Raw genomic sequence first — 23,683 nt, 5'->3', positions numbered from 1 at the left:
GTGCATTTGTATATATTTTTTTTAACCCGTGATTATCTTTTAATAATCTACCAAACGAACTCAAAATTGCACTAATTGCTCAGCACTAGTCCATAAAGTATTCAACCCTTGTTATGGCAGCCTAAATACATTTAGGAGTAATTAATTTGCTTCCAAGTCAATAATAAGTTGCCATGAGACTACTGTGTGTTAACATGATTTTGAATGAACTACTCATCTCTTACCCACACAACAATTATCTGTAGGTCCCTCAATCAAGCGCGAATTTCAAACACAGATCAACTAACAAAGACCAGGGACGTTTTCCAATGTGCCTTGTAAAAAAGGGTACCTATTGGTAGAATATGTACGTAAAAATAACATAAAGCACGACATTGAATATCCCTTTGACATGGTGAAGTTTATTAATTTACACTTTGGATGGTGTATCAATACCCAGACACTAAAGATACGGTGTCTTTCTCCAGTTACGAGAGGAAGGAATCCGCTTCAGGGGTTTCACCATGAGGCCAAAGGTGATTATCATGGTATTGACTCAGGGGTTGAATACTTATTCTAATAAATATTACATATTGAATTTTTTGGGGGTATTTCTTACACTTTGACATTAATCCCACTTTGTAACCCAACAACATGGAAAAAGTCAAGGYGTGTGAATACTTTCTGAAGGCACTGTAAATGTGAGGCAATCCCACTGCACTAATACCGGAAAAGAGGATGCTGTTGGTGCTGAAACTCGGCATCCCTTGAATTGCCTGTCATCACTCCTAAATCATTGCTGGCTGTGTGGTGTAAAGCCCAATTCGCTCCTGGGTGAAGTTTCCCTAGGTACAGATCTAAGATTCCCCTCCCCCAATCCTTAACCCTTAGTGGGGAAAATGCAAACCTGACACAAGATCAGTGCTCAGGTGCAACTTCACCCTACCGAGCCACAATAGTCTGTCTACGTGGAATAGTTTKGAATCTGAAGAATATGAAAGCCAACGGTCCAACATTCTAGAACAGGGTTGTGTGTACACGTTTTAGACCACATAGCACATTTTATGTTTTATACTGTGACAAAAGTGAGTCATAAAAACACACAGTAGCTCGTGCCTGTTTGAACAGGTTTGAGGTAATCCTTTTCCGAGGGATTACGGAAAGAAAAGCGCTCCAAAACTTGGGGGTGGATTCCTTGGCACCAGATGCCGGACCTGGTGTCTGGCATCTGGTGCAGCTAAGGACCATTTGAAAAAGAGGGTTGTTAGTACTTTTCCAGCTACATAGAGGAAAATGGATATTAAATGGATATTAAAAAGCGGGGACCGTGCCAGGGAGCTTTATGGCACCCGAASCCTACCTGTCAGGGACATAACCCAGAGAAGGCAGAGGCGTGCTTAACCGAGCTCTCATAAAACAGCCTTCAGGGYAGCCACCCTTTCCCGTCGGTCCTGGAAAAGTTCTGGAATGTGCTGAGCGACACTTGGACACTTCAGGGAAACAGGGCCCCCAAAGCAGAATGTTCTGTTTTTTTTCCTGTTCACCGTTAGGATTCGTTAGGCTGCATCCGAAATGGCACCCTATTCACTGCTTTTAACCGGGACCCAGAGTGCTCTGCTCAAAAGTYGTGCACTATATAGGGAATAGGGTGCCATTTGGGACGTACCATGGATAGTGTCTTGGGGTTTCCAGGAAAGTTCATGTAAAGGTAAATGAACAGTGTTTACACGGAGCCTGCATCAGGGACATGTTTACTATTAGGATAATGGTAGTGGTGACAATGAAACACGACAAGTTTAATGTCTTTTCAGTTCGTGACTGTAAACAGATTTCCGGGCATGCAATTTATAGTATGCACTCTGAACCATCAACCTCTGGATATGCTATAGAGGCAGCATAGTCCACACACTCACTTCCTCTCAGAAACATGCATGGCAGCAGTCACACACACTTGCACAGACGCACGCACGCACACACACACACACACACACACCACACACTTCAGAAGGTCTTTCTACCAGTAAAACGGTACTATTAGCATGCGAGGGAGGATGCACTTGGCTATCATAAATAGTATAAAAGTGCTATGTAATAATGCTATATTCCCAAACGGAAGTAAGAGCATGAAATCAGAGCAAATACACTACATAAGCAAAAGTCTGTGGACACCTGCTCGTCAAATATCTAACTCCAAAATGATGGTTATTAATATGGAGTTGGTCCCCCCTTTGCTGACGTAACAGCCTCCATTCTTCTGGGAAGGCTTTCAAATAGATGAACATTGCTACGGGGACTTGCTTCCATTCAGCCACAAGAGCYTTAGTGAGGTCGGACAKTGATGTTGGGTGATTAGGCCTGGGTCGCAGTCGGCATTACAATTCATCGCAAAGGTGTTTGATGGGGTTGAGGTCAGGGCTTTGTGCAGGCCAGTRAAGTTCTTCCACACCGATCTCGACAAACCATTTCTGTATGGATCTTGCTTTGTGAACAGCTGAAACAGGAAAGGGTTGGTTGCCACAAAATTGGAAAAACAGAATGGTCTACAACAGGTATTCCCAAACTGGGGTACGCGTGTGTTTTTTTTATATATATACTGTATATTATAAATACATTTTTCCCCCTCACATTTTCAAACAGTACATTTATATTTTCCAACGGGGCTATACATTTGGGTGAGGTTTCTTTCACGCCTGAGTAGCCTTGTTTCACTGCCAAAAATAAAATGAAACCATCTAGTGTTCACCGAAATAACAACACAATGTCAAATACAGGTAGCCTAGTCAAATAATTAACATCCTATCACATTAACCGTTACTCTCTCAGTAACTAACGGTCCGTATGTAGCCAATACTGTTAGCTCGAAAATGGATAAATGGTTAAAAAAAAGTAAGGCCCGTATCCATAGAGACACATACCAGCTCTACTGGTAGTACTGCTACTACCAGCAGGAATACACCTCCACCTGTCGACGTCACAAGTTGTTCTGCTTCCACGAGCACATCCAATGCTAGCATCAGTAATTCTACATTTGTTGTCAGGCCCGCTAGGCATGACATCTTTGACAGTATGAGTGAATTCTGATGAGCCACAAGAGCTTACCTGCCCCTTACACGCGGGAAAGCAGACCGAAACAACAGACAGGGTCTTTGGACTCATACGAAGAGGCGCAAATATGTTGGGAACTACATGATCTGGGGTCACTGATAATTGGATTGACTGCCTTTCCTCAGCCCCGTTGCTATATCGTAGCAAGAATAGTACTATCTCCAACTCGATGAAAGACCTTCACTCCTTTGCGGCGAATTTAGAACAAACATGCCAATTAAAAAATATAGCCCGTGAGTTTTTTGAGTGAGAATTAAGTGACTTTCGAAAGACTTAGCAGGACATGTATAAAGCAACAGAAACATTAATAATAAGGGCGTAGAAGTCGTCTTATATGGTGAGCTCACGAGTAGCTAAGGACAAGGCAAGCCCCAGTACTATTGTGGGGGACTCAATTCTTGCCTTGCTCTGCCTGCGATATTGGCTGGTACCAATCTGGGGGAAAAGGCCCGCAAAAAACAACTACAAACACGCCTTCATCAAACAACACTGTTTCCATGATTGCATCAGTGACATGGCACTCTTTCGCATACAACCAGTGAATTCTATGCATTAGCTGCTGATGAATCAGACAGACGTGGCAGGCCTGGCACAGCTCCTGGTATATGTCCGTTACGTTTATGGGAGGTCAGTTAAGGAAAACATCCTCTTCTGCAAACCACAGGAAACCAGGACAACTGGAGAGGATATTATTAAAGTACCGGACTGCTTTGTGACATCYAATGGACTTTGGTGGTAAAGATGTGTTGGTGTCTATACTGAGGGAACAAAAGSCATGACAGGGAGACATAGTGGAGAAGTAACGCACATGCAAGCAGTTGCTAACGACGCCACTTGGGTACACTGCAGCATCCACCGAGAGGCTATTGCTGCCAAAGGCATGCCTGACAGCTTGAAAGATGTTTTGGACACTACAGTGAAAATGGTTAAATTTGTTAAAGCAAGGCCCCTGAACTCGTGTACAGTATTTTCTGCACTATGCAATAATATGGGCAGCGACCATGTAACGCTTTTACAACATTCACAAGTGCGCTGGTTATCAAGGGGCAAAGTATAGACACGTTTTTTTAAATTGAGAGACAAGCTTAAAGTTTTCTTTACTGACTATAATTTTCACTTGTCTGACCACTTGCATGATGACAAGTCACTGGCCTGTCTGGGTGATGTTTTTTCTTGCCTGAATGATCTGAATCTAGGATTACAGGGACTCTCCGCAACTATATTCAATGTGCAGGACAAAATTGAAGCTATTTGGAGTTGGAGCTCTCCTCTGTCTGCATTAACAAGGACAACACACAGGTCTTTCCATCATTGTATGATTTTTTTGTGTGCAAATGAACTCAAGCTTACGGACAATGTCAAATGTGATATAGTGAAGCACCTGAGTGAGTTAGGTGCACAATTACGCAGCTACTTTCCCGAAATGGTTGACACAAACAACTGGATTCGTTATCCCTTTCATGCCCTGCCGCCTCCAGTCTACTTACCGATATCTGAACAAGAGAAKKTCATCGAAATTGCAACAAGCAGTTCTGCGAAAATTGAATTTAATCAGAAGCCATTGCCAGATTTGGCCAAAATATCCTGCCTTGGCAAATCGCGCTGTTAAGACACTGATGCCCCTTGCAACCATGTACCTATGTGAGAGAGGATTCTCGGCCCTCATTAGCATGAAAACTAAATWAAATAAAAACTCTCCATATGCTGCTTTGATTGTYCCTGGCTACAATGGTTTCAGGAGAGACAGGATTGAAGGAAGAGGAGGGGGTGTGATGATTTACATTAAAGAACATATCCGATGTAAACAAATTGAGTGGTCATGTGATAATGAACTAGAATGTATTGGCCTGAACGTTACACTGTCTCCCCAAATGTCTTTTACCCTTATTGGAATGTATAGACCACCTTCCACCAAAAGTGTGTTTTTTGATCAGTTTAATAACATGCTTAGGGAATGTGATTTTGGGAAAGAGGTAAATGGGAGATTTTAATATTAATTATGAAGACAAGTCTTGTAGGAAAACCCTCAAACGGATCACTAATACCTTTGACCTTACAGAGCTAGTTAAAGGGCCAACCAGGGTGACTTGTTGCTCTAAAACACAGATTGATTTGGTGTTCAGTAATAAACCAGAGAGAGTGACTAAATCATTCAATATGGTTACTGGGCTATCTGATCATAATCTGACACTTTAGCCAGAAAGCTGTCTACGAGTAGGTTTAACCTCTCTACTGTTAGAAAGCCGGACCAACTAAGAATACCTAAGAGTGAATTAAACTATTTTGAAAACGCAATTAAGGGAATTTACTGGAATGATCTCTTGTCCTATACAGACGTGGAAGCTGACAGTCAGGTTTTTCTATCCACAATCCAGACTACAATAAATMATTTCCTAAAGAAAATCAAATCCAAACCTGGCCAAAAGAGCACTCTTCCTTGGCTCAATGGATAAATCTGGAAATTGATGAAAGAACAAGATTATGGTCTAAAAACAGCCCTAAAATCCAAATTAGAGCATGACAGACATAGGTTTACCATGTTGAGAAATAAGGTGATGACAGAAATCAGACAGGCCAAGGCAAACTTTTTTATTAACATAATTGGTGAAGCAAAGGGAAATTCTAAATTGATCTGGGAGAATCTAAAAAAATTAACAGGGAAAGACCATAGTAACACTGCAAAAAGACTAGAAATCATGGTGAATAACAATCTAACACAGGATGCAGTCGAAATAGCAATAGCCTTCAATTCCTACTTTATTGACTCTGTCAGGGTACTGACACAGAACRCCTCCACTGGTTTCTTGGGCTCAGTGCTAGTGAATGACGCTCAACCTGTCTTCATCATAAGGGAGGTTTCTGAGTCAAAGGTGATCAAGGTGATTAGCTCACTAAAGAACTCTAAAGCCAAAGATATGTTTGGGCTGGACTCCACCTTTCTTAAAAACTACAAAGAGTCACTCATTGGCCCCATCATTGGCATCATACTTTATTCCAACCTCTCTTTTAAAAAGCATGTGAAAAAGGTAATTCAAATGACCAAATTCAACCTAGCTAATTTCCGATTTATACGAAATTGTTTGACTACAGAGAAGGCAAAACTGTACTTCAAATCTATGATAACTCCCCCACTTAACATACTGCTTGACTAGTTGGGCACAAGCTTGCTGTAAAACATTAAAACCTATTCAGTCTGTCTACAAACAGACTCTCAAAGTGCTTGATAGGAAGCCCAATAGCCATCATCACTGTTACATCCTCAGAAAGCATGAGCTCCTGAGTTGGGAAAATCTTGTAAAATACACCGACGCATGTCTTGTATTCAAGATCCTAAATGGCCTGGCTCCCCCTCCACTCAGTATTTTTGTTAAACAGAAAACCCAAACATATGGCAGCAAATCCACAAGGTCTGCCATGAGAGGTGACTGTATAGTTCCCTTAAGSAAAAGCACCTTTAGTAAATCCGCTTTCTCTGTGAGAGCTTCCCATGTCTGGAATACACTGCCATCAYACACACATAACTGCACCACKTATCACACTTTCWCAAAAWWCATGAAGACATGGCTAAAGGTCAARCAGATTTGTGAACATAATCCCTAGCTGTGTATTGCCGCTTTCCATGTTGTCTGTTGTCTGTAGCTTGTGAGGTATGGAAACACTTTGTTGCTTTTATGGATTTTGTCTTATGTTGTCTGCTTTTTGTTCTATGTTGTCTGCTTTTTGTTCTATGTTGCTCTGTCTGTATGCTATGTCTTGCTTGTCCTATGTTGCTCTGTGTGTGCTCCCTGCTCAATGAATGTCTATATTGTAATTGTTTTTAATAACCTGCCCAGGGACTGCAGTTGAAAAGTAGCCAGCTGGCTAAAACCGGCACTTTTACTGAAACTTTGATTTATGTGCACTGTCCCTGTAAAAATAAAATAAACTCAAATACAGGTACAGACTGTGTGTGGAAAAAGACTGAGACTCTCTCCTATACAGCCCAACATTGCAGAGTTATATGCATACTTTCAAGCACACCCTTCTCATTAACCTGTAGTGAGTTATTCACAATTTTCAATGAAAAAACAAAGTTTTATATGTAAGATGGCTAAATAAAGAGCAAAATGATTGATTATTATTATATTTTTATTTGTGCCCTGGTCCTATAAGAGCTCTTTGTCACTTCCCACGAGCCGGGTTGTGAGAAACTCACTCATTCTTATGTTTAATAAATGTATAGTGTGTGTGTGGCAGGCGTACGATGATGGCATAAAACAACATTTGAGAGTGCACTGACCCTGGTGCTAGACGGGGTACGCAGCTGGAGGTTGAATGTTTTAAGGGGTACGGGACTATGAAAAGTTTGGGAACCACTGGTRTAGAATGTCATTGTACGGTGTTGCGWTAAGATGTCCCTTCACTGGAACTAACGGGTCTAGCCCGAACTATGAAAAACAGCCCCAGATCATTACTCCTCCTCTACCAAACTTTACAGTTGGCACTATGCATTGGGGCAGGTAGCGTTCTCCTAGCATCCGCCAAACCCAGATTCGTCCGTCGGACTGCCAGATGGTGAAACGTGATTCATCACTCCAGAGAACGCYTTTCCACTGTTCCAGAGTTTAATGGAGGCCAGCTTTATACCACTCCAGCCGATGCTTGGCATTTGCACATGGTGATCTTAGTCTCGTGTGCGGCTGCTCGGCCATGGAAACCCATTTAATGAAGCTCCTGATGAACAGTTCTTGTGCTGACGTTGCTTCCTGAGGCAGTTTGGAACTCAGTAGTGAGTGTTGCAACCYAGGACAGACGATTTTTACACGCTTCAGCACTCGGCATTCCCATTTTCTGAGCTTGTGTTGCCTACCACTTCGTGGCCGAGCTGTTGTTGCTCCTAGACGTTTCCACTTCACAATAACAGCACTTACAGTTGACCGGAGCAGCTGTAGCAGYGCAGAAATTTGACGAACTGACTTGTTGAAAAGGTMGCATCCTGTGACGGTGCCACGTTGAAAGTCACTGAGCTCTCCAGTAAGGCCATTTTACTGCCAATGTTTGTCTATGGCGATTGCATGGCAGTGTGCTCGATTTTATATACCTGTCAGCAACGGGTGTGGCTGAAATAYSCGAATCCTCTCATTTGAAGGGGTGTCCATACTTTTGTATATATAGRGTACGTATACATCGAATTTGTATGCGGTGAGTCATMACMWWKWWYWWRWWMWWKGTKATGAGTGCCTWTYWMGTTGTGCTAGTATATGGTGCTCSTATGTGACTTACTGACTCCGTTTCTGGCTTCGTTCACCTCCTCCCCATATGCTTTAGCCTCAGCAAACCTACACAGAAACACAGATATCAGTAGGCAAAAATCTCCTGCAAAACCCTGTTTCTCTCTCTGTACATGAGCCATGTCAGGTTAAAGGGATAGTTCATGAGAAGTCCTCATAAGGATAGTAAAACAAAGTAGGGACATTTCGCCGGTCCCTATAAGGAAAAAGTATATTTTAGGTTTAGGGTTAGGGTTACAATTAGGGTTAGGGTTACAATTAGGGTTAGGGCTTAGGAGTTGGGGTTTCCGGGTTAAGGTTAGGTTTGGGGTTAAGGTTAGGGTTAGGTTAAGAGTTAGGCTTAGTGTTAGGCATTAGGGAAAAAAGGATTTTGAATGGTAATCAATTGTTTGGTCCCCACAAGGACAGTAAAACAAACGTGTGTGTCTGTGAGTGTGATTATATGTGAGAGAATGTGCTTGTGAAGGGATTGACACAGAAAGCCATTACCATCACATTTAACAGGGCCCCGCTCCCCTTRAATTCATGTCTGTACCGAAAATAGGGGGATCGGCGAGGAGAGAAAATGAAAAACYAAAAGATATGCCGTTGGAGTGGTATGGGCCTACTATTCAGTGTCCTTGTCTATCATCAAGATGAGTGAACTCATGTACACTCCCCCTGTATTTAGACAGTGAAGCAAAACATTTACATTTGTCTCTATGCAGAATTTTGGATTTGAGATCAAATGTTTCATTTCAGAGCAAATGATTAATTTGAATGTCCCCTATATTATGTATTTTCATACTTTATCTGTTTTTGTGACGCTCGTCTGAAGAAGTGGACCAAGGTGCAGCGTGTTCATGATTCTTTAATTACTCAGAACACCAAACAAAAACAACAACAAAAAGAATAACGAACGTCACGTACTGCAGGCTTCACAGAGCTAACACAAAACAAGATCCCACAACATAGGTGGGAAAACAGGCTACCTAAGTATGATTCCCAATCAGAGACAACGATAGACAGCTGCCTCTGATTGGGAACCACACTCGTCCAACCACAAAGAAATACAAAACATAGAATGCCCACCCCACATCACACCCTGACCTAACTAAATAGAGAAATAAAACAGCTCTCTAAGGTCAGGGCGTGACAGTTTTACTGTTTAGAAATGAAAGCACTTCATGTACTGTATCTAGTCCCCCTCATGTTAAGAAGTCATAAGTATTTGGACAAATTCACTTATAGTGTATCAAAGTAGTCAAATTAACTTATTTTGTACATAATGCTGCTGRTACCGTCTCTTGTGATCGACAATAACTTCTGGACATCAGAACAGCGATTACTCAACACGAACTGGCAGAAGCTTCTTTTTCCTTTCACGAGTCCGATGAGCCCGACGTGAAGGACATACTGCTTTCCCAGGAACAGAAGAGAAGACGGAGAAAAAGAGGGCGGAGGTCGGGCTGCCTTCTGAGAATTCAGAGGTGATCGAATAAACCCCAACTGCCTTCCGTTCTACTAGCTAACGTGCAATCATTGGAAAATAAAATTGACGACCTACGAGGAAGATTAAACAACCAACGGGACATTAAAAACTGTAATATCTTATGTTTCACAGAGTTGTGGCTGAACAACAACATTATCAACATACAGCTGGCTGGTTTTACACTGTGTCGGCAGGATAGAACAGCGGCGTCTGGTAAGACAAGGGGTGGCGGACTATGCATATTTGTAAACAGCAGCTGGTGCACGATATCTAAGGAAGTCTCYAGGTTTTGCTCGACTGAGGTAGAGTGTCTCATGATAAGCGGTAGACCACACTATCTACCTAGAGAGTTTTCATCTGTATTTTTCATAGCCGTCTACATACCACCACAGACCAAWGCTGTCACTAAGACCTCACTCAATGAGCTGTATTGCGSCATAAGCAAAGAGGTTCATCCAGAGTGGCCGGGGACTTCAATGCAGGGAAACTTAAATCCGTTTTACCAAATTTCTGTCAGCATGTTAAATGTGCAACCAGAGCGAAAAAAAACTCTAGACCACCTTTACTACACACACAGAGACACGTAAAAAGCTCTCCCTCACCCTCCCTCGCCCTCCAGTTAGCAAATCTGACCATAATTATATCCTCCTGATTCCTGCTTACATGCAAAAATTAGAGCAGGAAGCACCAGTGACTCGGTCAATAAAAKAGTGGTAGGATTAAGCAGATGCTAAGCTACAGGACTGTTTTGCTAGCACAGACTGGAATATGTTCTGGGATTCTTCCGATGGCATTGAGGAGTACACCACATCAGTCATTGGCTTCATCAATAAGTGCATCGATGACATCATCCCCAGAGTGACCATACGTACATACCCCAACCAGAAGCCATGGATCACAGGCAATAGGCTACTTCACAAGATGGTGCAGGAGAAGAAGGCAGACGTTTTACGTGCCATCAACCAGAAGCCATGGACTTCAGACAACTGGCTACTTCACAAGACAGGCTATTTTACAAGATGGCGCCGGAGAAGAAGGCAGACGTTTTAGGTGCCCCCAAKCGATTGTGTTTTTTTGTTTGTTTATTTGCGTTGTTTGTAACTTATTTCCTTACTTATTTTGTACATAATGTTGCCGCTACTGTCTCTTAGGACTGAAAAAGAATTCTGAACATCAGGACTGCGATTACTCACCACGGACTGGCATTATTCTTTTTTTCCTTTAACGAGTCTGACGAGGCCGACACGAACGATATACTGCTTCCTCGGGAATAGGCCCAGTTCCCCGTGATTTGCATGAAGAGGGGGCAGAGAAAGAGGGGCCGAAGGTCCGGTGGCCTCTGACAATTCAAAGGCGATCTAATAAACCCCCACTTCCCWRCATTRTGCTAGTAAACMTGCAARCTTTGGACAATAAAATAGATGACCTATGCGAAAGATTAAACTACCAACGGGACATTCAAAATTGTAATATCTTATGCTTCACGGAGACGTGGCTGAACGACAACACTATCAACATACAGCTGGCTGGTTATATGCTGAACAGGAAGGAGAGAACAGCGGCATCTGGTAAGACAAGGGGCGGCGGACTATGTGTTTTTGTAAATAACAGCTTGTGCACGATATCTAAGGAAGTCTCGAGCTATTGCTCGCCTTAGGTAGAGTACCTCATGATAAACTGACCACGATACCTACCTAGAGAGTTTTCATCGTTATTTTCATAACTGTTTACATACAACCACAGTCAGAGGCTGAAAACATCTGCATTGAGCTGAAGGCTAGAGCTGCCACTTTCAAGGAGCAGGGCTCTAACCCCGGACACTTATAAGAAATCCTGCTATGCAATCAAACACGCAAAGCATCAATACAGGACTAAGATCGAATCATACTACACCGGCTCGGACACTCGTCGGATGTGGCAGGGCTTACAAACCATTACAGACTACAAAGGGAAGCACAGCCGAGAGCTGCCCAGTGACACAAGCCTACCAAACAAGCTAAACTACTTCTATGCTCYCTTCGAGGAAAATAACACTGAAACGTGCATGAGAGCACCAGCTGTTCTGGAAGACTGTGTGATCACGCTCTCCGCAGCCGATGTGAGTAAGACCTTTAAACAGGTCWACATTCACAATACCGCAGGGCCAGACGAATTACCAGGACGTGTACTGCGAGCATGCGCTGACCAACTGGCAATTGTCATCACTGACATTTTCAACCTCTCCCTGTCCGAGTCTGTAATACCAACATGTTTTAAGCAGCCCACCATAGTGCCTGTTCCCAAGAACACTAAGGTAACCTGCCTAAACGACTACCGACCAGTAGCACTCACGTCTGTAGCCATGAAGTGCTTTGAAAGGCTGGTCATGGCTCACATACACACCATTATCTCAGTAACCCGAGACCCACTTCCAATTTGCATTACTGCACCATCAGATCCACAGAAGATGCAATGTCTATTGCACTCCATACTTCCCTTTCACACCTGGACAAAGGAACACATACGTGATAATGGTATTCATTGACTACAGCTCAGCATTCAAACACCATAGTGCCCTCAAAGCTCATCAATAAGCTGGACTAAACACCTCCTCTGCAACTGGATCCTGGACTTCCTGACGGGCCACCCCCAGGGGTAAGGGTAGGTAACAACACACTCCGCCACACTGACTCTCAACACAGGGCCCCTCAGGGGTGAGTGCTCTGTCCCCTCCTGTACTCCCTGTTCACTCATGACTGCAACGCTTAGGCACAACTCCAACAAAAATCATAAAGTTTGCCGATGACACAACAGTGGTAGGCCTGATCACCGACAACGATGAGACAGCCTATAGGGAGGAGGTCAGAGACCTGCCGTGTGGACCAGGAGAACAACCTCTCCCTCAACGTGATCAAGACAAAGGAGATGATTGTGGACTACAGGAAAAGAGGACGAGCATGCCCTCATTCTCATCGATGGGGCTGTAGTGGAGCAAGTTGAGAGCTTCAAGTTCCTTGATGCAATAAAATGCTAATTAATTACTTAAAAATCATACAATGTGATTTTCTGGATTTTTGTTTTAGATTCCGTCTCTCACAGTTGAAGTGTACCTATGATAAAAATTACAGACCTCTACATGCTTTGTAAGTAGGAAAACCTGCAAAATCGGCAGTGTATCAAATACTTGTTCTCCCCACTGTATGTTATTACTGCTGCTCTTTAATACTTGTTCCTTTTATTTCTTATCCTATTTACATTTTTTAAACGGCATTGTGGTTAGGGGCTTGTAAGTAACCACTTCCAGTAAGGTGGTGTATTCGGAGCATGTGACTAATAAATTTGATTCGATTTTTGATTTGAATGTGAATGAGACTGGAGTCATTTTCTTTCTAAGTGAGTAGATAAGATATTCTGAACTCGTCTAAATTAATCCTGATGCAGGCTTGGACAGTATACCGTATATACCGTATACCGGAATATTTTAAATAGCCACCGGAGGGTTTTTCAATACCGTTAATACCAATACAGTTTTTATTACATTTTAATAATTGTAACTACTTTTAAGTAAATACCTGCAGTGAAATTTGCAACACTTAGGAGATAAAGCAGATAGCGTTCTTCATTTCACCCGTCACATTATTTACAATATGAAGCTCTACCGGTAGTCCTAGCCACATGTTTTTTTACAAGCACACAACAACGAGAGCCTTGTAAGTCACTCCAAAGTTGTCAAGCACACGTGTGGTGATCTAGTTACAATATGGAATTCACATCTACATTTTTGCAGCTAGATATCATATACAGTGGGAGAACAAGTATTTGATACACTGACGATTTTGCAGGTTTTCCTACTTACAAAGCATGTAGAGGTCTGTAATTTTTATCATAGGTACACTTCAACTGTGAGAGAAGGAATCTAAAAAATTAAAAAAATCCAGAAATCACATTGTATGATTTTTAAGTAGTTCATTTGCATTTTATGCATGACATAAGTATTTGATACACCTACCTGTCAGGTTTTGCCAGGACTGTTCAGGTTTTGGTCACTAGATGTCCCCATTGCACCTTTTTTGTACCTTTTTGTTTGTCGTGTCCTCTAATTATTGTTTGCAACCTGTGTGTCGTTCCCTTGTTAGTATTTAAACCCTGTGTGTTCCTCAGTTCTTTGCTCAGTGTTTGTATGTTAGCACCCAGCCCCAGCCTGTTGTGAACATATTTCTCTTATTGGATTTTCCAGAGGTTCTCTGGTAGTGCTTGTGTATTTTTGAGTAGTCTCTTTGAGGTTTGTTTTTCCCTGCTTTTTTACCACTTTGTGGAGTTTCTTTGTATTTTGGAGGATATCCATTTTGTGCCTCTTGGCTTTATTTTTGGACGTGGTGGATTTATATTCTTGCCTGAAGATCTTGTCCTTTTATTAAACCACCATTTCTAGTACTGCTGAGTCTGCCTCATCTTCTGGGTTCTGCCGACTATTAGTGACTGTTTCTCTCACCGGGTCCTGACAACCCTACCAACCAGTAAGAATTCCGTCTCTCACAGACCTGTTAGTTTTCTTTAAGAAGCCCTCCTGTTCTCCACTCATTGCCTGTATTAACTGCACCTGTTTGAACTCGTTACCTGTATAAAAGACACCTGTCCACACACTCAATCAAACAGACTCCAACCTCTCCACAATGGCCAAGAACAGAGAGCTGTGTAAGGACATCAGGGTAAAATTGTAGACCTGCACAAGGCTGGATGGGCTACAGGACAATAGGCAAGCAGCTTGGTAGAAGGCAACAACTGTTGGCGCAATTATTAGAAAATGGAAGAAGTTCAAGATGACGGTCAATCATCCTCGGTCTGGGGCTCCATGCAAGATCTCACCCGTGTGGCATCAATGATCATGAGGAAGGTGAGGGATCAGCCCAGAACATGGCAGGACCTGGTCAATGACCTGAAGAGAGCTGGGACCACAGTCTCAAAGAAAACCATTAGTAACACATTACGCCGTCATGGATTAAATCCTGCAGCGCCACGCAAGGTCCCCTGCTCAAGGCAGCGCATTGTCCAGGCCCGTCTGAAGTTTGCCAATGACCATCTGGATGATCCAGAGGGAGAATGGGAGAAGGTCATGTGGTCTGATGAGACAAAAATAGAGCTTTTTGGTCTAAACTCCACTCGCCGTGTTTGGAGGAAGAAAGAAGGATGAGTACAACCACAAGAACACCATCCCAACCGTGAAGCATGGAGGTGGAAACATCATCTTTGGGGATGCTTTTCTGCAAAGGGGACAGGACGACTGCACCGTATTGAGGGGAGGATGGATGGGGCCATGTATCGCGAGATCTTGGCCAACAACCTCCTTCCCTCAGTAAGAGCATTGAAGATGGGTGCTGGCTGGGTCTTCCAGCATGACAACGACCCGAAACACACAGCCAGGGCAACTAAGGAGTGCTCCGTAAGAAGCATCTCAAGGTCCTGGAGTGGCCTACCAGTCTCCAGACCTGAACCCAATAGAAAATCTTTGGAGGGAGCTGAAAGTCCGTATTGCCCAGCGACAGCCCCGAAACCTGAAGGATCTGGAGAAGGTCTGTATGGAGGAGTGGGCCAAAATCCCTGCTGCAGTGTGTGCAAACCGGTCAAGAACTACAGGAAACGTATGATCTCTGTAATTGCAAACAAAGGTTTCTGTACCAAATATTAAGTTCTGCTTTTCTGATGTATCAAATACTTATGTCATGCAATAAAATGCAAATTAATTACTTAAAAATCATCCAATGTGATTTCTGGATTTTGTTTTTTAGATTCCGTCTCTCACAGTTGAAGTGTACCTATGATAAAAAAATACAGACCTCTACATGCTTTGTAAGTAGGAAAACCTGCAAAATCGGCAGTGTATCAAATACTTGTTCTCCCCACTGTAACATTTCCGTAAGTGCTCATTAGCATTTAGCTTGCATTGCTATGAGATTTACAATGTAATTGTTAGCATTGCTAATATTCAGATTACAGAGGTCAGCGGGGTATGAAAGTACTTAAGGGTGAGATTTCACTTATTGTGTATCCCCTGTGTTCAGTGCCGGTATTCTCGAATATCCTGGGATGAATCATGAATAATAATGAATGAGATGCCATGGCAAAACATAATCCCAAACCAACAACCAAAACAAAAGCACAAATGCATCCAACATGGTTGTAGAGTCACAAGCTTGATGTAGTCATTGCTTGCAAGAACTATGGGACAAAATACCTCACTTTTGACTACTTTGATACACTATAAGTGAATTTGTCCAAACACTTCGAACTTTTCAAATGGGGGGCTAGATCCATAAAGTGCTTTAATTTCTAAATCGTTAAACAGATTTGTATGAAAATACCCTTAAATAAAAGGTGACATTCTGTACTATCGACTAATTTGATACATCTCAAATATAAAATGCTGAAGTAAAGAGCTAAAATAAAAATGTTAGCTTCACTGTCAAAATACATARGGAGGGGAGTGTATCCTGACCCACAATGTCTCCAAACAGAGTGGACAGACAGCAAAACATTGCTGTACAGATCTAAACTGTCCTTGAGCCCGCTACCCAGCAACATTCTGCAAATTAGTTTGGTTACTGTTATCCTGGTACACTCAAAATATTTCACACGTTTCACAGAGGTACAACTCAGTTCACAAGAGGATCYATCAAGTTACTATCAATTTCTATGCACATAGGACAAGTTCAAAGTCTGTTCAAGTGCAATCAATCTATTTTCACGGTTTATCGACCGTAGCAAACTWTCAGATTAAAAACTAGGATAGGCTGGTAAACTGAATTTGAAGTTCCCAACAAGGCCTCCCCTTGCCCTCTGACCTCTGTTTGAGCAGGGCCTTGTTGTCCTCGATGGTCAGCCGGTCTTCATGGTCTCTCCTGAAGATCTCAAAAGCCTCCTGCTTGCCCATCGACAGCTTGGACGCTGAAGAAGAATGGAGGGAGAAAGAATCATGAATGCCCATTTTTTTATACCGTATACCCACATGGCAGTCATAGTCACTAACCAGGTTTCCATCCAATCTTCCTATGTGAGTAAAGTATATTTCGGATAAAAAAATTCACGACAGGCTTGATGGAAACAGAACATTTGTCGGTGAACTAAATGTCGACAAAACAAAATACGGTTAGTGGAATCTTTTTGTGTCTGTAAAATTCATTAATGCTTGAAATGTTGGTGGAAATGCTTTTATGCGCAAATATTGATATAATAACAATCATATCGAAGTAAAGTTGAGGTCACGCATGTAGTTTATTAGGCTAGAGATTCAATAAATGATGATAAATTTCACAGGGCGGCGAAATGAGCTTGATGTTCTTTTCCCAAAAATACCAAGGGTCTTATTCTGGTGACATGATCATTGAACGCTAGGCTGCCCGTTTGACAAATACAAATAAACATAATGTAGACTATACAGTATCTATACAGTATACTTTTCTGCTCTTTTGCACACCAGTATCTCTACTTGCACATGATCATCTGATGATTTATCACTCCAGTGTTAATCTGCTAAATTGTAATTATTCGCTCCTATGGCCTATTTATTGCCTACCTCCTCATGCCTTTTGCACACAATGTATATAGACTCATTTTTTCCCCCTACTGAGTTATTGACTTGTTTATTGTTTACTCTATGTGTAACTCTGTGTTGTTGTCCGTTCACACTGCTATGCTTTATCTTGGCCAGGTCGCAGTTGTAAATGAGAACTTGTTCTCAACTAGCCTACCTGGTTAAATAAAGGTAAAATAAAATANTTCTGCTCTTTTGCACACCAGTATCTCTACTTGCACATGATCATCTGATGATTTATCACTCCAGTGTTAATCTGCTAAATTGTAATTATTCGCTCCTATGGCCTATTTATTGCCTACCTCCTCATGCCTTTTGCACACAATGTATATAGACTCATTTTTTCCCCCTACTGAGTTATTGACTTGTTTATTGTTTACTCTATGTGTAACTCTGTGTTGTTGTCCGTTCACACTGCTATGCTTTATCTTGGCCAGGTCGCAGTTGTAAATGAGAACTTGTTCTCAACTAGCCTACCTGGTTAAATAAAGGTAAAATAAAATATAAATAAAAAATCTAGTAATTGTCTCTGGTCCCCTCCCAGTTAGGGGGAGTGATGAGCTCTACAGCAGTCTAACAACTCAATCGCTGGTTGAAAACTGTTTTCTGCCCCTCCCAAAATATATAATTTGTAGATAAATGGCCCTCTTTCTGGGACTCACCCACAAACAGGATCAAGCCTGGCCTGTTGAGGAGTGACAGACTCCATCCTAGCTGGAGGGGTGCTCTCATCTTATCTACGAACATAGACAGGGCTCTAACTCCACTAGCTCCACAATGAGATAGGGTGCAGGCCACTAGCACAGTCAGTGTAGTCAGCTCAGCTATCGAGGGGGGGGGGGGAAATATATGGCTTTTTACTTTGGAGGTGTGTCTCTTTGGTCATCTGACGAGGGGCGGAAAGCCTACAAGGGGCAGATAGCCTACTCGAACAAGCGAAATGGTAGATTTGTGAATAATGAAAAAGCATTAGGGCAAAAGCCTCAAATATTTCAAAGCATTCTCAGTAGACCATTTAAAACCCTTTTATTCATAGTTTACTTTTGGTTAATGACCAGGATATTGATTAAGGGAAGGATAGGCTTTTAATACAATTCAACGAAATGGGGGGAAACCTATTGTTGTTTTATGTTTCTAAGTTCGAGATTCACAGGCATAAAAGGCACATCTATCCTTCCAAGTGCACTGTGCCTCATGGCTGGATAGGCTGTGCTTCCGCCCTCACCTCCTCCCTGTAGGCTGTCTCGTCATTGTTGGTAATCAGACCTACTACTGTTGTGTCGTCTGCTAACTTGATGATTGAATTGGAGGCGTGCCTGGCCATGCAGTCATGGGTGAACAGGGAGTACAGGAGGGGGCTAAGCACGCATCCTTGTGGGACCCCTGTAAGGAGGATCAGCGAAGTGGAGGTGTTGTTTCCTACCTTCACCACCTGGGGGCAGCCCAGTAGTTGTAGAAGCTGATAGGTTTGGATTTCTGAACTTTAAATGTTATTAATCAATAGTTGTAATAGAGACCTGAGGGGCGCCATAGCCGAGGGGCTACACCAGAAGTTAATGGTTATCTGTAGGAGGTAGGATTGTGGTGGGTCCAATTAAGCTTGGAATGTACTGAGAGTAGGGGAAACAATCACATGTAGCAGGCATTGGTAAGGGGAGAGAGCCATGGATTAGTGATGAAGGGGGTAGAGGTCAGATCAGGTCACGTTAAGGGAGAAAGAAAAGTGTATTGCCCGTATCACTTAGTTCCCTACCTAGCAATAAAGATACAATGTTTAGCGAGAAGGAGGAGACTCCACCCAAAGTGGGGTACATATACCACAACTATTCTAAACATGTCTTTGTCTAATGCAGCTGTATTGACCCTCTGGGAAGAATAAACTTGGTTTGAGCTTTCATAGTGTCCATTGAGTTTTTACTCTGAGAATTAGAATCTAGCAGAACTAAAAAACTGTTCGTTTGATTTGGAGTCCCCCAAAATAGCACGTGGTGCAAAGCATAAAGGCCCAGGTCTCGCTCTCTTTCTCTCAAAGACACAAATACACGTCCACACACATATACAAATACACCCAATCTCGCACACACCATAGTTTATGTCTATAAGTAGAGTCGTAAATTCTCTGTGGTTATAACACTCTGCAGACACCACAAACATGAGACTCCTGTGTGGGAAAAGAGGAGCGAGGAGAGGGTAGATCACTGTTTTATCATGTTTTTAATTCATAATGGGAAGAGGGACGGGCTGAAGGAGGTAAAAGTAAAGCGGGAGAGCTACTTCTATGGGGAAAGACCAACGTTGATCTTGTCGAAGTAAACATGACAGAGACTATCACGGACGTACAGATAGACAGACAGGGCCCAGTCCAAACACAGTGACAAGACAGACTGAGGAGGTTTGGTTTACTTTACTTACTCTCTCTGTGTGTGTGTGTGTGTGTGTGTGTAAAGTGTGTGTGTAAAGTGTGTGTGTGTGTGTGTGTGTGTGTGTGTGTGTGTAGTGTGTGTGTGTGTGTGTGTGTGTGTGTGTGTGTGTGTGTGTGTGTGTGTGTGTGTGTGTGTGTGTGTGTGTGTGTGTGTGTGTGTGTGTGTGGTGTGTGTGTGTGTGTGTGTGTGTGTGTGTGGTGTGTGTGTGTGTGTGTGTTGAACTCAATAGTATCCCCAAACAACACAAGAACAGTGGAAAACAAACAGATGAGGACAGTCTCACTCCAGTGATTTCCACAAATCTGGTTAGTCTAAACCCGTGCTGCCTGAGTTGACTCTAAAATATCATGTGTCTGCACCATCTACAATTTAGACCATCTACAATGTATTTCCAAAGGAAACCCAAATTATACCTTGACTTTGAATAACGTTGACAGGCATTCCTCAAAACTGCAGCGTGTAGACATTATTTTCTTGAAAAATCTCTATTACCCCTTTCAACAGATTTCAATCTCTGGTCATCAATCAGCTACAGTGCCTTCGGAAAGTATTCAGACCCCTTGAATTTTTCCACATTTTGTTACGTTACAGCCTTATTTGTCACATGGAATGACGCTGGAGAAACGAAGCAGGTATGGGGAGTAAAACATTGAATAAATAACGGACATGGAAAGAGACAGGAACAGCGTCGCCGAACTAGTAATACAAACAAAAGACAAGCAATGCAGAAGCGGCGAACAGAGCTGGGGAACTTACAAATATAGGGGAGGTAATAACGGTTGATGAGTGAGTCCAGGTGAGTCCAATATCGCTGATGCGCGTGACGAGGGAAGGCAGGTGCACGTAATGGATGATAGTAGTGCGTGATGCAGGGCAGTCTGGTGCCCTCAAGCAGAAGTGACATTACCCCCCTAGGGGCACCACCCGGCGTCCCACCTGGGCGAACTGGACGAAACATGGGCGCTGGGCAAGCCGGTTGGGGCGTGGAAGCCCAACGAACCGGCCGGAGCGTGAGAGCCTGGCGAGCCGGCTGAGGCATGGAAGCCCGATGATCCGGCTGAGGCAAGACGCCTGTCGATCCCGCTGCAGAGAGGGAGCCCAAAGATCCGGTGGAGTGTGACGTGGGATGGGAAGCTGCCGATCCAACCCGAGGCAAGGAAACCTCTTGAGCCAGCCTGGGCGTGAAAGCCCGACGGGCTGGCTAGGCACCTCCGGTTCCATCGGTGGCAACCCAGAGCCGATGCCACCATACCAACCGGAACGCCAGTACTCCCCGGTGCTTCGTGTGATGGCTTCTGCATTCTGTCACATGGAATGACGCTGGAGAGACGAAGCAGGTACGGGGAGTAAAACATTGAATAAATAACAGACATGGAACGAGACAGGAACAGCGTCAGCAAACTAGTAATATAAACAAAAGACAACCAATGCAGAAGCGGGCAACAGAGCTGGGGAACTGACAAATATAGGGGAGGTAATAACAGGTGATGAGTGAGTCCAGGTGTGTCCAATATCGCTGATGCGCGTGACGAGGGAAGGCAGGAGTGCGTAATGGATGATAGGAGTGCGTGATGCAGGGCAGCCTGGCGCCCTCAAGCGCCAGGGGAGGGGGGGAGCGGGAACAGACGTGACATTATTATAAAATAGATGAAAAAAGTAAAAATAATCAGCAATGTACACACAATACACCATAATGACGAAGCAAATTATTTATCAATTTTAGAATAAGGCTGTAACGTAACAAAATGTGGAAAAAGTCAAGCGGTCTGAATAGTTTCCGAAGGCACTGTAAATACTGCTATAGGCCTACCTCAAGGAGCACAAGCCAAAATGTATTTGTGGAGGTAGATTTATGAAATCTTTGCTTGAGTGTTATGGTGTAAAGATTACCACCATGTCTGCACGGTGCAAAACAATATGCCACCAAATGTTGCATCAGTTGCAACAGGAGTCATTGACCCAAAGCATTCTGGCCCCTTACCATGCTTCTGGCAATCATTAGCGATGCCTAAAGAACTGGGCAGACAGCTGTGTTCAAATTCTAGGTGAAATATTACAGAGTTCAGATATAACATTTTTTTAAGATCCTTAAGGTTAGGGAAAAGTGCAGTGAATAGTGCCACTTTTTAGGTTGCCAATATAAATGAATGTATTTATGGTTGTTTGAAATTTTGTCTTGCCTTTTAAGAAATGATATGTGTTATTGTTTTTACCATCAAGGACCACTACGGAAACAAGCGTTTTAATTAATACTGTCAAGTGATATCCTCTGGGTCCACATTGCACATTTTGTTGTATATGTCTGTTACCCAAAATAAATTCAGTTCAATTCAAATTAGTAAAGTCTTTTGCGGTTCTTAATCTAAAGTGAGTGCTATTTATACGTTGTAAATACTTTATAAATGTTTGAGTGACCAGTGTAATTTCTCACAAAAAGATGGGCATGCCATTGGTAAACATTCCTGCAGTACCTGGTAAAAGAATAAGGACACAGCACAGGACGTTTAAGGAAATACACACTAAGTGGCCAGTTTATTTGGTACCCTAACCCCGCTCACGAAATGGTTCACTCCTACAGACGGTGAGTCCTGTGGCCGTGGCTTGCTACTCTATATAAAGCAGGCAGACAGGCATCGAGGCACTCAGTTACTGTTCGATTGAACGTTAGAATGGGAAAAAACGAGAGACCTAAGCGACTTTGAGCGGGCCATGGTCAAAAGCAGTGCACTATATAGGGAATAATAGGGTGTCACATTTGGGATGCAATCTATATAAAGATATTAAAGCAACCTTCTCTGAAGCTAAACCTTATTTGATGTGGGAACAACATGTCTATGCAGCTTTACAATTAAAAAGCAGAGGTGGGAAAAGAGCAGTAGCCTAGTCGTTTAGAGCGTTGGGCCAGCAACAGAAAGATTGCTGGTTAGAATCCCCGAGCCGACTAAGTGAAAAAGCTGTTGATGTGCCCTGGAACAAGGATAAGAGCATCTGCTAAAATGTAATGAGAACAAAACTCTTGGGGGATATAAATGTAACGTATCATTTGACCAGTCATATCTGTGGTTGTATCCCATATGGGCCCTGGTCGAAAGTAGTGCACCACATAGGGAATAGGGGGCTATTTGGGACAGAACCCCAGGTCTTAAATAACCGTATATTGCCTTCGATTTTGAAATCACAAAAATGTTTGTGCTGAAACATGATGAGATAGGATAAGCTTTATTGTCTGAATGTTACTGCTTATTTTCTTAAACGTCCTGAAGAAGACTTTCCAATGCTTTGGCACTTGACTCAAAACAAATGAGTAATACTGGATATTGCGTATGCACAGCTTTTTATATATTTTAATACATTCAAACACGTCCCTTACTTTTGCAACCATGAACAACAACTTTAAAAGGAAAAATAATGAATCATGTTATATGGAACTGTTTGCCAACGATAACACATAATGCAAATCATGTATACTGCAAACCGTTGTTTTTGCTTTGTTTAAAGTACTTAGGGCAAGCAAATTGTCTTGTCCCAGTAGTGATGAGTAGAGTTGCAGTGGCATTTTTTTATGGTTTTAAAGATATCTATCTATTATTTGGAATGCTATAAAGTAAACATAAGCATTTCATATATTGTATAAATAAATAAAAACCAAGCAACAAAACACTCTATTAAAATACCTTTTTTTGTAAAACAAATACAATGCCCCTATATTGTATGTCATTGCCCACTGGGCACACCACGTCATTTCAACATGGAAATGTGGGTAATATTTGGTTAAGATGTTGATCAATGAGAATTAAACCTTTATTCACACACTCAGAAAGACAGCCAGAAGTTTGCTGAATTCCCATTGTGTTTTCACTGGGCTTTC

At 42.5% G+C, this 23,683-nt stretch overlaps 1 protein-coding gene across 1 annotated transcript in view; it reads right to left on the bottom strand.

Moving 5' to 3' along the window:
- Positions 1-23,683, bottom strand: part of kif6 (kinesin family member 6) — a 177,414-nt gene that overhangs the window by 47,120 nt on the left and 106,611 nt on the right. The window contains exons 14-15 of the mRNA XM_023995100.2: positions 16,644-16,746; positions 8,347-8,402 (exon numbers count right to left, since the gene is read on the bottom strand). Of these exons, the coding sequence (XP_023850868.1) occupies positions 8,347-8,402; positions 16,644-16,746 (159 nt within the window). The remainder of the gene's footprint in view (positions 1-8,346; positions 8,403-16,643; positions 16,747-23,683) is intronic.

Source organism: Salvelinus sp. IW2-2015, linkage group LG10 (genome assembly GCF_002910315.2).
Source record: "Salvelinus sp. IW2-2015 linkage group LG10, ASM291031v2, whole genome shotgun sequence".
NCBI lineage: Eukaryota > Metazoa > Chordata > Actinopteri > Salmoniformes > Salmonidae > Salvelinus > Salvelinus sp. IW2-2015.
This window is presented reverse-complemented; position numbering and strand designations above follow the sequence as displayed.